A 17,840-nucleotide genomic window follows, 5' to 3' on the forward strand; every position below is an offset into this window, starting at 1 on the left:
TCTGTCTCTGTAAGAAACTTTTGCTCTTTCTGAAACTCCGCCTTCAGGAAGTCAACACATCAACATTTTTACCAGCATTGCACTGGGAAGGAGGTTGTACAACGAGCTGAGTAGATGTGCAGTTCCACCAGACATTTGCTAATTGTTGATGACTAGTCTGAAGGAGCTGAGTGGGGAAGTCGTGGGGGAGACAGGCTCTGTGAGGCAGAAACTTGATAGCTTAAAAACTTAGCTCTGAGGAGGAGCTTCATCCATGAAGGCGGTGCTCGGTCCCTCCATGTGTTTTGTACAGCCAAATGGTTGCCATGGGAGATTCAAGGATTTCTCAAACATGCATGAAAGAATCAAAGTAGCACTACAGGTTTGTTTGATGAGGAAATAACATAACATGATGTAAAACTCAAAAAAGCAGATTTCACATGATGCAGCTCCTTTAAGGAAGCAGTGTAACTTCTCCCGTTTCTACCTTTTGGTTCATGTCTTCCAGCTCCATTTTGTGGCTTGTTGCAACCACATGATGAATCAAATACAAATTTTCTGGAATGTGTGATTGAAAGGATTCTAGCAGAGCGGAGTTGTTTGTGCAGGCAGTTCACTGAGCTTGTCGCAGTCTACTCACTTTATGTTTCTTTGGTTAAACTACTAACCTGTTACGTCTATACTTAGACTATAATGATTAGATTAATACAACTTTATATTGAGTATTCTCATTTGGTTTTTCCTTTGCTGTATGTATTGCAGGCTTATACAACACAAAAGCCGGCCTTCGAGCAAATAATTTTTGATGGATTTGGGTTGGGCTCAGACCATAAATCTAAACTCTACTATGAAACACATAAAAACCTTGACTGTAACTTTTTCAAAAGAACAAAACAAATATCACAAAGCTCTTTTCTCAAAGAATTTACCATTTTTCCTTCAAATGGCTGACATCCAGCCAATAAGCTTTCTGTTGGTAGACAGACAGGAGAGCTCTCTGATAAGGAGAGTGAATTCCCTCACTGTTAACACAACACACAGGTTTCTTCCATCTGTTTCCCTTCTAAAGATGAGCTTCTGATTCAGCACAGCAGGTGCTCTGTGGGCACGACGGTAAACACACACACACACACACACACACACACACACACACACACACACACACACACACACACACACACACACACACACACACACACACACACAGCACAATGGCACCACCCACCACAAAGCCTGGCTAAGCCAAGCACAAAGTGAGGAACACTCATAGCTAAGCTGCATGTCTGTCTGTTATTGTCCAGACAGACATTGAGCACATGGATAGTGGGCTGCAGCTCAAGAAGGCAGGTCTTTTTGAATAAGTGACATTTTGTCAGAGAGTGACCGAACATATCAATCTATGTATTGTATGCGATAGATCAACCAAAGTGATGTGATGATGAAGTGATGAAGCTAAACAGAATGAGCAAGTCAAAGTTCACACTCAAATCCAACAATCTTTGGCGAGACTTCCACACTGACGCACCCAGACACTCTCTATCCAATCCCACTGAGTTTGGGATATTTTCCAAAGAAGAAGAGAAAAAGTTGTAGACTCTAGTCTCGATGCATGTGACTTTTCAGATTCTTATTCTAAACAATTTTCTTTCTACTTCACAACTATGCGGTACATTGTCTTCATTTCAGCTTTTCTCTCCTTTATGACTTCAGTATTTATGCACTATTAATTTTATTCTGATTCCATACACCATTTCTCTTTGTGACTCTCTTCGCGATTCAATACTCCAACATTGTTGTTCTACTGCCCGTTATATGTTTGCACACTGACAATAAAGATTTGCCTTTTCCTTTCGTATTAAGTCCCATAAAAACTGAATAAAATAAATTACATTTGTTATTGTTACATAAGAGAATCCGAACATTTTTTAAGGCCATGAAAACTTTTCTAACGCACTGGACTTTGAATTAGTTTTTCATGAGCAATGGCGACACACTTGGTTTTATTGGCCGTGTCCCACCTGAGGTCAGCACCCCACAGTCCTTTCTCTTTATCACTAGTTACACAAGTTGTGCTTTTTTAATCGACTGTGCAACATGATGCTTATCTTCCAGCAGATTTTTGTGTTAAATATAAACCCATTTCCATGTTTTTGTCTTTCTCAGCTCCATAGGGGATTGTCTTTTGTTCAAATGCCCGGAGTGTCAGTTTAGATCAGCAATGGTTATGTAATAGTATGAAGCAAAAACTCCATATTTGGTTTTCCCCACAATTAGCTCTCATCACAGTACAAGTATGTATAAAACAAACCTATTGTTATTTGCCATCTATAATGAAGCAGTTTATGTTTGACAATACCGGTAAAGATTTCTTATCTTCTTTGCCATTAAACGATTTTACTTACATATGGTTAGTATGTGGATGCTACCCATCACCATCCACAAACCTGCATATCCAGACAGATTATCTTGACTAAAATAAACGTTTTCCATTAAATGGCAAGGTTGACTTGATCATTTTGATGTCAGTTCTATCTGAAGAAATCTTGCTAAATTGTTTTACATCTACAAAATGTCTGAACTTCTGACAATAATAAAATGTACTGATGTGTATTCCGCTCTGGGGTGTATTGTACAACATATGACTATGCAAGAACTTTTTGCCATGGGGGTCAAAATTTCTGTTTTTCCCCATACTTAATGATAGGCAACTGTTTAATCCTCTGCACACACACTGTGAGAGGCCAGGACAAATCTTCATCAATGTAGACAGAGAGTCTGCATAAGTTAGAATCAGATCAGGTCTCATTTACGTAGCAGTGGAGCTTATGAGCTGCACTGTATACTGTATGTGGCATAAACTGCAACGCTCATGCTAGAGAAAGGGTGATACTGAAGGTTTGTTTAGTTAAAGTCACATAGAAACTGAAAATATACTGTAGTTTACACATTAGTGTTTCTCAAGTATGAGACTCATGGGCTAGAGATGAAACGATCTGATATTAACATCAACATCGGCCCTGAAATTTAAAAAAATTCTAGATCAGGTTGCGGTGAGAATGTGCCCGATCAATAACGGCAGATCTATTTGGTCTAATTCTATATTTTGTGCGCTGAGTGAGGTCATGCTTTATTTTTTATTTTACATTATATTTATAATTCCAAATTGAACTTTCTCAACCTTGTGAAAGAAGGTTTGCAGCAGATTATTTTTACACATTTGACCAAGATAGTCAACCTATTGTCTTTGTCAGTTTCTTTCTCATTTGTTTTACAATGTTTGTTTTACTCCTAATTACACTGACTAAACAAATCAGGTTGTTAAGTTATTGGTGTATTAAACTGTGCTGTACTGGTGCAGAGTTATTAAATAAATTTGTAATAAAGTACATTATGTCTGTGTTTTAAAAAAGAAATGTTTTAAGTCAATTCAGCACTGTTTTTCTGTTTGATCGCTATCGGCCCATACTAACCCTCAGATACCTACAGTATATCGGTATCAGAAGTGAAAAAAGTGGATCGGTGCACAAAAAACAAAAGTGCTGTAGGACCCGAAGTACTTTGTAGCATCAAGTGAAACAAAACAGAAATGAAGAAAAACAACACAGAAGACAAAGTAACAGTGAAGTCAGCAGCGACATTCTGCTATATCCTCCCACTCGTCTCCCACACAAACCTAACAAAAACACACAAACAAGTCGTTTAAGAACTGCATTAGCTAGCATGTGACATGAGTCAGCTTGTCCCACATCTCAAACTGCGTTCGTTTCCAACTTGGCTTATCAGCTCAGCATTCACTAGATTGTCAAGTAAAAAACATGTCAATTTTTGTCACAATAGCTTTAGCAAAAGTTGAAAAGCAGCCTAGTTACATGATAGCCAAATCTAAAATCATAGACGATTCATCGCAGCAACGCTCCATATCTGCTGCTACTTCATGCCACATGTAAGCGATCTGATGAGTGATTCTGTGGGTGGTGCTTCTGATTCAGCTGGTTGCATCCACACTGTGCTGTTCTTGTACTTTCCATGCTATACGCAGGCTCCTCGGCCTACTTAGTTGTTTGTCTGTACTTTGAAGAAGTTAATGGATTCAGGCAGCAGTACATGAGGTGTTTAATGATTATAGAATCATCCATAACAGCAGCAATGGATGTGATACCTCTGACAAAAAGGCTACTTCCAGGGTTAACCATAAAGCTGATCTGATCTGACTGACAGGCTCCAGGTCAAAAACAAAGTAAAACCTGCCCAACTTGTCTTTTAAAACATGAAGTTGCGCTGGGATGTTTCCTTTGACTGGTGTGATGTGCTCTATCTTCCTGGTTTTAGTGAGCAGCAGTGTTCTGGATCAGCTGCAGCTGTCTGGTTGTTTTTTTCAGCAGACCTGCGAGGACACTGTTGCAGTAATCAATAAGACTAAAGTTAATCTCATGGATAAGTTTATCTAGATCTTGCTGCGACATTAGTCCTTTAATCCTGGAAATGTTCCTCAGGAGATAGAAGACCGACTTTCTAATTATCTCTATGTGTCTCTGAACGTTCAGAGACGCATAAAGGCACCATCCTGTGTTTCCTGTTTCCTTTACATGAACTGAGGCAAACAGATTTCTTTGAACAATGACTTCCTATTTACCTTGCTTTCAGAAAGGTCAAATTTGTTAAATCCATGACTAAATCTTGTCCTGTTTACAGATTTCTCCTCCTGAGCTTTGAATTTTTGTAGCATATGTAGAGTTGCCAAGGACATCTTTGCTGATTCTCTGACTAAAGCTAGACGTGACCTGTTAGTAAATGCATAACCACATCTTTTAAGATTTTGGTGGCGCTATGTTCAAACGGTTCTATTTGTGGGTGTTAAAAGCTTGTGATCTTAATTTATAACTTAATCCTGCTTCCAAAACCTTTTTTTTCTTTATGCTGCTGTTGTTTGTTCGATAGACTGCACTGGATTTTATTTAGGAGTACCAGTACTAAGGGAATGCAAGCTTCAGATTTTGGATTTTCATCAGTAAAATGTATTCCAAACAATTTATATTACTTGCACTTTAGTATTAGGCATAATTTTGTCTTGGTCCATAACATAAAATCAAAAAAATACACTAAGTTTGTGCATATTCCCAAATTCAAAGGGTTTGGATACTTCTGCAAGGCCGGGTCCCATTAAGATCAAACCAGAGACTTACTGGGAAGTACAGCAGCAACGCCCCAAACAAGATGGCTTCCAGCAGGATGAGACCAGAAGTACGGATGCTCTGTTGTAAAGGAAGAACAAAACGAATGTTCATTAGTACATGATGGGAGACAGTGAACGTTTGAGTACTCTGCAGCATGAGAAGTCTCAAGAGACTAATCCTGTTTGCAGAGTCTCTAATCTAGCTCTTTTGTTATTGCAGAAAAACAACGGATTTTTTACAAACATTTTCATATTTAACCCAGTGTACGGGCTTCAGTGTTTTGCACATTCAACAACTTAATTCTTAAACTGTGCTGTCTAAAATCAAACCCTCCGATTCAGCCGTAATGAATACCGATTTGCATTTCAGTTTCTTTCCAGGCAAAAGCAAAAAAAAAAACAAAACCCAAAAAACAAACAAAATAATTGCCTGTTTCAAAGCAAACAACAGAATAAGGAGGGTTTCAGAATATATATTTATTTAACGTCTTGTGTTATCTTGAAGCAGCACGGGGAAGGGAGTCGGGGGGGAAATGAATTTTTCTGGGTTGCATTTAATTATCCATATAAAACTCACTAAGGACTTTGCTGCTATGTGATTGTAAAAGCCCTCAGGGGCGTTTTTTTTGTGTGTATGTGGGGTTTTTTTTTTTTGCGAATTGAAAGTAAACTGGGAGATTCTGAGGGAATAACACAGATGATCTATAATTAGCTTACTTATAAAAGTTCCAGCTCATATTTGCCTGAAGGCTGGTTGGAGTCGAGCTACACTGGGAGGATCTAGTGTTTAATTCATTTCTGCTGCCAAAGAGCATCTTATGCAACAACTTGAAACAAGGCCTTATGTGCAGTGGAAGTTAAATATTTGTGGATTAGAATAATATTAAAAGTACTTCATAAAGACCCTTTGTTCTTTAGGCTAAGGATAAAGCATTAAACACACTTGGCTAATTGTATATTCGTTTCAAACTACATTCATTGCTGTTTCCTGCTCACCTCTATGTCTTGATTTGACCTGCAATTAGTCATTTTTGATTGTCCTTAGTAGTTTTTGGCACTTAGGAAAGTGGGAGGTTGATGAACAGCAGAATGAGAGCAGATTTGGAAACTTTAATCACAACTCTTAAAAAAAAAAAAAAAAAAAAAAAAGAACAAGTCGGAAAAGGTAGATTTCTGATGTAGAAATAAGTGTTGAGATGAGCGATAGCATTTGTTCTGATTAGCCTCTGTTTGCTTGAAAAGTAAGGAGAAGTTATGAGTAGAGGCAGGAAGAGATGCACAGAGAAATCAGCCGGTCACTGCAAGTGGCTGATTTTCAGCTTGATTGACCAGCTGTTAGACAGAGGGGGAAAAAGTGACTAAATGGTAAAATGTTTAAAGTAATGTCGCAGGATGCATGGCATTTACATAAAACCACTAAAAGGGAAACTGTATTTTCTAGTTTGCTGTTTCTTCAGGCTGTGAGAGAAAGCAAGACTTTCAACAGATAACAGCAAGGCTGAATGGCGTGCAAAGTTGCTCTTTTTTATAAATATTTTGTTCCTTTTAAGCTCTCAGCCTCTGTCTGTCATGAGACATTTTAGATTCAGAATTGTCTGGAAATGTCTGTGGTAAGGTAAGGTTCTATATTTAGAGTGTCCAAAGTGCAGCTGGGTGACTGTTTGCAGTCCTTGGAACAATTTTCATTCAGTGAAGACACAGATTTGTCCCCCAACAAATGCAGATGGATACTTTTTTGCTATTTTCTCGGGCGAGATTAAAACAGAAAATGTAAAATGCTGAAAAAAGGTATTTGTCTTTTTCATTTTACTTTCATTGTAAATAGGTCCACAAAAGTCCAGTATTGCTTCTCAGTGATTGAGAACCAGACCTATTTATTAAACCTGGTTAAATACTAGAGTGACCAATATATAGTCTTTTTGCAGAAATTAGCTTAATTTGTTTTTTAAACAAGCAAAATAGAACACATTCAACCCCCCAAAATTAGGAATTGGTCCGCTTTCCTTAAAAAAGGGAAGAAACCCTCAAAGACCCTTCGTAGCTCTTCTCTATAAGGATTTACAGATGAGTTGTCTGCCTAAATCAGACTACTGTGTTTCAATGAAATAATTTTTTTTTGGTAAGAAGGTGAAAAAATAGGAGTTTTTATGATCTTCTAAATTTTTTCCTCTCTGACACTTTTCAATTTGTCCCATGTGACAAAATATTTGGACTACTCCAATGATCTACACTTTGCATAATGAACACAGACGCAGAAACTACTATTTATGTAATGCTAGCTAACTTAGCCTGGCCATTGCCTTCCAAATCAATATTACTCGATTCTCATCTCCCTTCATTGCTCCATCTACACTTTCTCCCATTGACTTCTTCAGGTGGAATTTCAAAGAATCAGCGATCAGACGGAGAAGTGGTGAACGATGATGTCAATTTTCTGTGCTGTTTATAACTGTAGTCTGCCTGTGGCGGAGGAAGTGAACAAAGTTGTTCAGTCCATGTTGGCCACGCCTCCAAATTTTGAATCAACATTAACAGCCGCCTCATTTGGATTGGCATAGGCCATTTCCAGTAAGCTTCATAAAGTCCAACTGGCACATTACATACATCACAGACAAACCTTAGTGATTGGGTACATTTTAAAACCTCAACAGAATCCACACCTATAGCAAGCAATCGTTTCTTAATAGCCTAAAGTCCAGACTCTCTAGCAAAATCATAGAACAAGGCCGCTGTTTTTTAACAGGCTAACGCTAATCGTGACAATCACTAAGATAAGATTGTAAAAATAACTAGAAATATAAACTCTTTATTCTATTGTCTATGATTGCTCTTGATGTTCGTCTGCTCCTAATATAAATAATTAATGCAACTCACCGCAGCAAGGCTAGGAAACAAACAAATCCAAATTTATTTCATCATAACTGGCAGATCAAACTTTGATCATGGAGCCTAAAGTTGTAAACCCAAAGTCTGATCTTTGACTGTATCTAAGTTTAGCTAAATAACCCAACGCAACATCTGAAACAAGTGAAACAAATGAAAGTGTAAATGGTATAGTGTTTATCAAGACTGAAGACTCCAAAGCACTTTCCAATGTAATCATTCACAGCCCAAAAGAGTTGCATTACGAATCAAAGTGAACTTCCAGCGTTCTTCCCCGACGCCCTGCTGTCCCACTCACCTTGTTCCTCCTGAAGTGGTAGACCACCAACATGCTCGCCAGGTCCAGCATCATGCACAGGCCTTGGAAGGAGGCCACGGCGAGCCGCAGTCCGCCGTCCTCCTGCACCAGGCAGGGGGTGTCGTCTTGGCAGTACTTGCAGCCCTCTCTGCACGGCAGACACTTGTTGGACACGTCAGACGTCTCGTCTCTGTAGGAGCTGTGCTCCCGGTCTGAGGGAGGGAGGACACGTTATCATTTCCTTTAAATCTCGACAGCTTTACTGCACACACGTTAACGATGTTCATATTCTACCACGTCTCATGGCTAATATACAGTAGGATTTCCGAGGATTATTAGTGCGCTTATTCTCATTCCACTGTGACTTTTTCTAACTGCTCGGTTTATCAGTGTAGGAGATTAAAAATCATTAGCCCAATAAGTCCCAGAGCCTTGGGCGATGATTAAAAGAGTTCCGTTTTTAATTAAGCAGACAAGGTAACAATGAATGAAAAGAAGATAAAACATGATGAAACTGTCCTCGTCATCCTGCTGCTTTTAATAACCTTTCTTAAACCAGCACCTGTCATTTTTAAATTTGTTAATCAGCTCTACCTGCAGACAATATTGTTGCATTTCACATCCTCATGGTTGAGTATTTTGAGCCCTGGATTTAATAAAGAACATTTAAAGATGCAGAAAAAACATTTATAAAACTGATCCTAATTCAAGAACTCCCACTGTAACTTTGGTGGAGAATTGCTCCATGAGAATGTGCTCAGTTGTTTTTTTTTTGCAAGAGACAATTTATTAATTTAACAAAGTGATTTGATTCTTGCAGAGAGCGTGACTGAGTCTAAGACTTTTGTAAAAGAGAGGGCAGAAGGTAATCGTAATGAAACATTGGCACCATTTTTGCTGCAAATCGATGAGATTGTTTATCTCTAGCCCTCGTTTTTCCAGAGTTTAATTTGTGCCAGTTGCAATCTGTATAGCGCTTCAGACTGCATGTGAATATCAGATATAGAAAACTGTCCTGTCTATACATTACTTTTTAAATTTTTTGCACAAAAAGGCTTTTCTGCCAATGAGAATAATTTAGGTCCAGCCCAGAAAAACAATTAAATATTTCAAGTAATATTTAATCAATGGGGGCTGCACAGTGCTGCAGTTGGTGGAGCTGTTGCCTTGCAGCAACAAGGTTTGATTCCCGGCCCAGGGTCTTTTTGCATGGAGTTTGCATGTTCTCCCTGTGCATACGTGGGTTCTCTGTGTGTACTCTCTGGGTACTCCGGCTTTCTCCCACAGTCCAAAAAACATGACTGTCAGGTTAATTGGTCTCTCTAAATTCTCCCTAGGTGTGAGTGTGTGTGTGTGTGTGCATGGTTGTGGGTCCTGTCTGTCTCTGTGTTGCCCTGCGACAGACTGGTAACCTGTCCAGGGTGACCCCTGCCTCTCGCCCGGAACATTAGCTGGAGATACGAACCAGCACCTCCCGGCCCCACTAGGAACCAAGGTGTACAGAAAAGGAATGAATTGATTTAATCAGTGGAAGAATAAGAAAGCAGTTGTGTAAACAGTAGAGGTATGTTTGGAAAAATGTGCACTGGAAATGTAAATAGTCCTGTGTTTGTGTGAAAATATAAAAGAAAAAAGCGTCTGGGGCTAACTTCCTCCAATAGTGGGACTGAAAGCAACTTTTAGTTCAGAAAAGAATTATAATTTATACCTTTTTAAAAATCTTTGTTTATACCTTTGTTAAAATCCTAATCTCACCACATTGTATGCCTGAACAATATAAAGCATATCTTTGGCCAGAGAATATGATTCAGATTGTTGAATAGTTGTATGGAGGTTTTGTTGGAATCAATAAATACAGTTCAAGCAGGAATTGACAAGAATTCAGGTTGGTATCAGAATTTGCAGATTTTATAGTTTTGGATTTTGTTTACTGAGAGAGTCTACAGATCCTTGAAAAGTCTTAATTTCATGTATCTAAAATGAATCCATTAAAATGACTTCAATTTAGAAAAAAAATGTGATGTAGCCTTAAATACATTAATGACAGGTCTTACATTTGGTCGAGGCAGGACTATCTAATCTTGTTTAAGTAGTTTTTATCTGTCAGGCTAAAGTTTGAGTCAGCTCAGACCTGTTCATTGAGTTCTGACTTGAGCCAGGTGAGGCTACCACTAAGTAGCTGCTAATATACCCTTGCTAGCTAGCTAGCTTTTCTGTGTCTATTATGGGCAAGTGCAAATTTATCGCCAGTTGGGCAAAAACTTTCGTTTTTGTCAATGACTCACTTCTGTTGCCACCCGCACTCAAGAACAGCATCAAGACCTGCAGTGTGAACGTAGCTTTGGTGCAGTAATCCTGTTGAGCATGCAAGCAATACCAGCAGCAAACATCTGCTCATATATCAGCCGTTAAGGTCAGCTGCCCTGCAAGTTTTAGATGTGTTCCTGGGTCTGACACACCTGAATCATCCATCCATCCATCCATCTTCTTCCGCTTATCCGAGGTCGGGTCGCGGGGGTAGCAGCTTCAGAAGGGAGGCCCAGACTTCCTTCTCCCCAGCCACTTCTTCCAGCTCCTCCGGGGGAATCCCGAGGCGTTCCCAGGCCAGCCGAGAGACATAGTCCCTCCAGCGTGTCCTGGGTCTTCCCTGGGGCCTCCTCCCGGTGGGACGTGCCCGGAACACCTCACCAGGGAGGCGTCCAGGAGGCATCCTGACCAGATGCCCAAGCCACCTCAACTGGCTCCTCTCGATGTGAAGGAGCAGCGGCTCTACTCTGAGTCCCTCCCGGATGACTGAGCTTCTCACCCTATCTCTAAGGGAGAGCCCAGCCACCCTACGGAGAAAACCCATTTCGGCCGCTTGTATCCGCGATCTCGTTCTTTCGGTCATGACCCAAAGCTCATGACCATAGATGAGGGTGGGAACGTAGATCGACCGGTAAATCGAGAGCTTCGCTTTTTGGCTCAGCTCTCTCTTCACCACGACGGACCGGTACAGCGCCCGCTTGACAGCAGACGCTGCGCCAATCCGCCTGTCGATCTCCCGCTCCCTTCTTCCCCCATTCGTGAACAAGATCCCGAGATACTTAAACTCCTCCACTTGGGGCAGGACACCCCCCCTGACCCGGAGAAGGCACTCTACCCTTTTCCGGTTCAAGACCATGGCCTCGGATTTGGAGGCACTGATCCCCATCCCGGCCGCTTCACACTCGGCTGCGAACCGATCCAGCGAGAGCTGCAGATCACGATCTGATGAAGCCAAAAGGACCACATCGTCTGCGAAAAGCAGAGATGAGATCCTGAGGCCACCAAATCGGATCCCCTCAACACCTTGGCTGCGCCTAGAAATTCTGTCCATGAAAGTGATGAACAGAATCGGTGACAAAGGGCAGCCCTGGCGGAGTCCAACTCTCACCGGAAACGAGCCCGACTTACTGCCGGCAATGCGGACCAGACTCTGACACCGGTCATACAGGGACCTGACAGCCCGTATCAAAGGGCCCGGTACCCCATACTCCCGGAGAACCCCCCACAGGGCTCCCCGAGGGACACGGTCGAACGCCTTCTCCAAGTCCACAAAACACATGTAGACTGGTTGGGCGAACTCCCATGCACCCTCCAGGACCCTGCTGAGGGTGTAGAGCTGGTCCAGTGTTCCACGACCAGGACGAAAACCACACTGCTCTTCCTGAATCCGAGGTTCGACTATCCGACGGACCCTCCTCTCCAGGACCCCTGAATAGACCTTGCCAGGGAGGCTTAAGAGTGTGACCCCTCTATAATTGGAGCACACCCTCCGGTCCCCCTTTTTGAACAGGGGGACCACCACCCCAGTCTGCCAATCCAGGGGAACTGCCCCCGATGTCCATGCGATATTGCAGAGTCGCGTCAACCAACACAACCCTACAACATCCAGAGCCTTAAGGAACTCCGGGCGGATCTCATCCACCCCCGGGGCCTTGCCACCGAGGAGCTTTTTAACCACCTCGGCGACCTCGCCCCCAGAGATTGAAGAGCCCAACCCAGAGTCCCCAGGCTCCGCTTCCTCAGTGGAAGGCATGTTGGTGGGATTGAGGAGGTCTTCGAAGTACTCTGCCCACCGGCCCACAACGTCCCGAGTAGAGGTCAGCAGCACACCATCCCCACTATAAACAGTGTTGGTGCTGCACCGCTTCCCCCCCCTGAGACGCCGGATGGTGGACCAGAATCGCCTCGAAGCCGTGCGGAAGTCTTTCTCCATGGCCTCTCCAAACTCCTCCCACACCCGAGTTTTTGCCTCAGCAACCGCCCGAGCCGCATGCCGCTTCGCCCGCCGGTACCCATCAGCTGCTTCTGGAGTCCCACAGGCCAAAAAGGCTCGATAGGACTCCTTCTTCAGCCTGACGGCATCCCTCACCGAAGGTGTCCACCAACGGGTTCGAGGGTTGCCGCCGCGACAGGCACCGACAACCTTGCGGCCACAGCTCCGATCGGCCGCCTCGACAATGGAGGCACGGAACACGGTCCACTCAGACTCCATGTCCCCCACCTCCCCCGGGACGTGTTCGAAGTTTTGCCGGAGATGGGAGTTAAAGCTCCGTCTCACAGGGGATTCCGCCAGACGTTCCCAGCAGACCCTCACAACACGTTTGGGCCTGCCAGGTCTGACCGGCTTTCGCCCCTGAATCAGATGGCAAAATTACCTAGCCATCTGTCAAGTTCTCCAGAGTCCTGTTAATGACCTCATTATTTGACAGATGTGCTGAAGGAGAGATGCTTTTAAAGTTGCAGGACACCTGTTCTTAAAGACTGGAGCTTCAGACTCCTGGGAGTATAAAACTGTGGTTCTTCTGCAAGACTGTATTGGTAAAAAGTTAAAAGAAATGGAAAAGTCTTGCCTTCTGCTATCAAACAATCTGGTAAATGGGTCCTGACATTTTGTCACTTTCCAATTATGCTAGCAGTGAGTGCTTTAGAGTGAATCGAAACGGTGTGGAAAAAATCAAAGAGAAAATCCAAAAGCCACCTGATAAATGTTTAAGAAACAGTGAGGCCTCATGTGCGTGCAATGACAGAGGTGATGAACAGCCAAGCTGACAAATGGCAGGATGATGAATAAAGCACAGACACGGGGACCAATGCGATGACAGGAAATAATTTAAAGCCAGCGTCGTGGCAATGTCTGAACGAAAAGCACAATAAGGAAGGAAAAGAACTCACAAGGGACTCAAGGAGACCAGAAAATACAAGAGAAAGTCATTAAAAGACAGAAACAGAAAACACACAGAGCAAACGAGACTTGAGAGCAAAGCACCATGAACAAACTAAAAGCGAGTGAAGCAGCTCTATCCTCAACTGAGCCTCTAACTGCTAAAAAACATGATAAAACTGACTGAGTTACATCTCCATGATAAGATGTTCTGGTAAATTTAAGACAGAAGTCAGTGAAGAAGCTAAATTATGTCAAAAACATCCTTTTTGTTCTGAATCTAAAGATCTGCTGAGCTCACCTTTCATCAGCAATGTTTTAAAAGGGCTGCATTGTGTGTTTTTCAGCCACATAGTGTCATTTAATAGCACAACCAAGTAACTATGTTACCTTCAGGTGTTATAAAAATGCTATATGTATCAAATATGACTCAAAAGAAATTTGACTTTGTAATTTATCAACTTGAAATTGAATTTAGCCTCTGTCTCTTTAAGAAGCTCCTGCTCTTTCTGAAATTCCGCCTCAACTTCATCTATACTTCCTGGAGGCGGAAGTTGAGATGACTTGAGAAAACAAAGCACACAAACAAAGTGTGTGTGCTTTGTTTTTTTTTTACATCAGAGTAATATTAACAAAGTTTTGTGCACATTTATATAGAAACTGAAGCTCTGAGGAGGAGCTTCATCCTTGTAGGTGGAGCTAGGTCCACACAGATGTTTTGCACAGCTGAATGGTTGCCATGGAGATTAAAGGTTTTCTAAAAATGCATGAAAGAATTAAGGCAAGACTCCAGGTATGTTTTGATGAGGGAATAACATTACAACATGATATAATGTTAAAATAAGTCAATCTTAAATAATACTATCCCTTTAAATGAACTCTAACTTTCAAGACATTGCAAAGAAAGACAGAGTGAAGGTTAACCATAGGCACCCCCTGTTTCTTTCAGTTTGTTGCCAGGGAACAACATAAAACCCGTTCCCACTTTGATCTACTTTTTTTTTTTGCAAAGAATAAAACTCAGGTTTCAGGCAGGAAAATCAAAGTTGCTATCAGCTGTGAACAAGAGACGATCTGCATGGGGGTTTGGAAAATGACTGTCTTCCCACACGCAGTCTCTTGACTACTCGCCTCATCAAAAGGCATTATAATAAACTTCAGCTTAGCATATTAACCTCCCACAGGCGCCGCATGTTGGAGTCGGGAGTGTGAACCAGTCAGAACTGCCTGATAATTTTTTCCTCATCAAGGCCAACCTTTCTGCCTGACCACACGACCCCGCTCTCAGTCAGCTTCTTAGAATGAAGATGTTTGAATGCAATGCATGATTGGGGACAAATCGGTTTCGTTTTCACAGCGCAGTGTGTGTGTGCGCAGCTGAAATCAGAAATTAACATACAGCATATAAAAAGACATAACCTTTTGTTCCCTGCCACATTAAATCAAACTAAACCTCTCCTGCTCTACATCGGCTACAACTTACAAAATCTATTGCTAAAAAAAGGAGAGACAATTGGATTAAAATGAGGACTTTGTAGTGACCACCCCAAATTATTTTAATTTCCTGGCTGTTTGGACTTTCCATATAATTGTTTGAACACATAAACGGGACAATTGTTTTTAGAATGTTGGGGTTTTTGCCGTATAAAAATTGGTTTATTTTTCAAAATTGCAATGGAAACAATTTTCTTGCATCACAGAGTCACATGATCAACAGCCGAATGTTGTCCGGAAAAGACGAAGAAGACGACAGGAAGTGCTGGGAAGATTATGATGCCGCGTGTTTCTTAATTACTTATGGCGCGAACAAACTTATTTACGTGTAATTTTAATTCCATTTTTTATCAACTGCAAAACTGTGTGTACTTTGCTTTTTACATCAGAAGAATATTAACAAAGTTTTGTGCACATTTATAGTGGAAAAGCTGCTTTTGAGGCGTTGCCTTAAAATCAAACTAGAGGTAGCCTCAGTTTAATTCAAATGTTGCTAATTAACCTATCATAAGCATACTATTTTATCTTGGTGTTCTGAGGATTTAAAAATAATAATAATGAAAAGGAAAATTATTAAATTTGACTACTTTCTGAAGCAGAAGTGATAGGTAGAATGTTGACCCAGAACATTTCTGAGCGTCATAACAATTAGCAAATAGAGGTAATTTAACCTCAAACAGGAAAAGTTTACTTTAATGTTGGATATTGAGAGAAAACAAAACACTGTAACAGAGTGTGTGTAAATATCTGGTTTTACTTGTGCTTGTTTTATACACCTGACTGCAACAGGACGAATGCCCGTCTGTACTAAGGTGGGTCACAAACTCGTCTTGCCAATGTGACAATTTATGCTACTAGTGGGAAAATTCACAAGTATATTTCTATTTAAACATTTGCAATAATTTAACCCCCTGAGATTAATTTTTTCCACAGTTAGTCACATAAAAACCACAAAGTTTTAAGATTTTCTATGGAATCGTATGCTGTAAATCACAAATAACTCATGACTGTCAAGCGGGAGTAAAAGGATATTAGGTTTTTTAAATAAATAAAAATCAAACTAAACATTTTATATATAAATATATATAAATTTCAGTGTCACAAAATAGAGTCAGCAATCATTGCACTGACAAAATTAAGGACATGAAGGTTGTGGTTGTAACAGGGAATATGTTGGACGAGGTATGAGTTAAATGTCACTTATTCCCCTTTGAGAGTCCAGACCAACTCATGGTGCAATACCACAGTAAGCAAAGTCACAATCCTTTTTCACTTTGAAGTTTCCCAGCTGTAGAAGCTGAGAACACACTTTAAGCTTTGAAAAGAACATCAGATAAAGGGTATACTGTACCTGTCAGCTATACAGGGGGATTGTTTCTTTTCTGAGTTACAATCAGTCTTTTGTTCTGGCAGCAAATTGCACAATGCAGTTTTTTAAAATTATTATTATTATTCTTTATTTTTATAATACAACGAGATTTGTAACCTACTTTTAAAGCCATTGAGCGCCACTCGGCTCGGATGGTAAAATCCTTTCCTGCACAGGCACTTGTACTTGTCCAGCACAAATCCGTGGCCGCCAACGGGAGTGCACTGGAAGAACAAAGACAGAGAGAGAAACACAGCGGATCAAAATGCTGTCATGAGAAAGCGTGTCACAGGAGGGAGCAGGGATGAGGGTAAGTTTTGGGTGATGTTTTGATAAGAAGGTTAGAAATCCATGCTCTTAATGCAGCAGTGCTGCCTCTGTATAGCAGCCTCCAGCAGAATATTTGTCTGCTGCATGGGGTGCAGCGGTTCGGATGACGGGGTGCTCTCGTCTCGGCCTTGAGCAAGTTTAGAAGCAAGAAACAACGATTTACCTCACTGACTGAGCCAGTCCTCCATATGCAGGCAGAGAGAGAAGAAAGAATCCACTCAGCTTCTAAGTGTTTCTGATTTAAAGAACGGCGTCTTCTTTAATGTGCTTTTCCTCAAAGAAGGAACATAGTTATCCACATACACCTTATAGTTTTATATAGAGAAAATGTATATAGCAACCAGTCTTCATAAAAACAATAAGTAGCAGCACTAAACAAAACAAGGGTTAAAACGATTAATCGGATTAATCGTCATGAATTGTGATTAATTGATTATTAAAACTAGTCGTCAACTAACTTAGTAATTGATTGATCGTTTATCTGCAGTATGCAGAGTCAAAAAAGATCATTTGCTGAAAAAAATAACAAAACACGTCAAAGCAGCCAAAACTGTAAAGAATACATGTATATTTTGCATTTAAGATGCATTTGTAAATATGTTTCAGCCAAAACTCCTTAAGTAGCAGATTTAGCTTCATTTGGTTCAAAATGACCAAGGGAATTCTGTTATTGCATTTTAGGCAAACATTTTTATATGATAACCATCAAAATAATCAATACATTAATTGCTTGTTAAACTATTTGCAGCCTTACAACATATCATGTATTGTTTGTTGTTTGTGTGGTTTTCTATTGGTTGTCATTTAAAATGACAAATTAATCATGGTCATAATCAGGGGTTGGTCAGGTCTGGCTTCTGCAACATTATGACGCCAACGCATCAGCTGACTTCCTGAATAAAATTCAGCTCCATCAGTGAACATTTTCTTCCCTGACATCTACAGGCTTATCTGCAGATGTTAATGCGAGGAGTCATCGAGCTTAAATTGTACAGGAGTGGTTCAAGGAGCATTGGACGTGACTTTCACACATGGATTATCCACCACAGCCCAATCTTTAACCCCATGAAAATTACTGGAGAGAGTTGGTCCGTAGTGGTATAACTCTCCCATCACCTCTACAACA

At 41.0% G+C, this 17,840-nt stretch overlaps 1 protein-coding gene across 1 annotated transcript in view; it reads right to left on the minus strand.

Moving 5' to 3' along the window:
* Window positions 1-17,840, minus strand: part of gpr158b (G protein-coupled receptor 158b) — an 80,216-nt gene that overhangs the window by 33,825 nt on the left and 28,551 nt on the right. The window contains exons 3-5 of the mRNA XM_028021211.1: window positions 16,506-16,608; window positions 8,334-8,545; window positions 5,163-5,231 (exon numbers count right to left, since the gene is read on the minus strand). Of these exons, the coding sequence (XP_027877012.1) occupies window positions 5,163-5,231; window positions 8,334-8,545; window positions 16,506-16,608 (384 nt within the window). The remainder of the gene's footprint in view (window positions 1-5,162; window positions 5,232-8,333; window positions 8,546-16,505; window positions 16,609-17,840) is intronic.

Source organism: Xiphophorus couchianus, chromosome 6, assembly GCF_001444195.1.
Source record: "Xiphophorus couchianus chromosome 6, X_couchianus-1.0, whole genome shotgun sequence".
NCBI classification, from domain to species: Eukaryota; Metazoa; Chordata; class Actinopteri; order Cyprinodontiformes; family Poeciliidae; genus Xiphophorus; species Xiphophorus couchianus.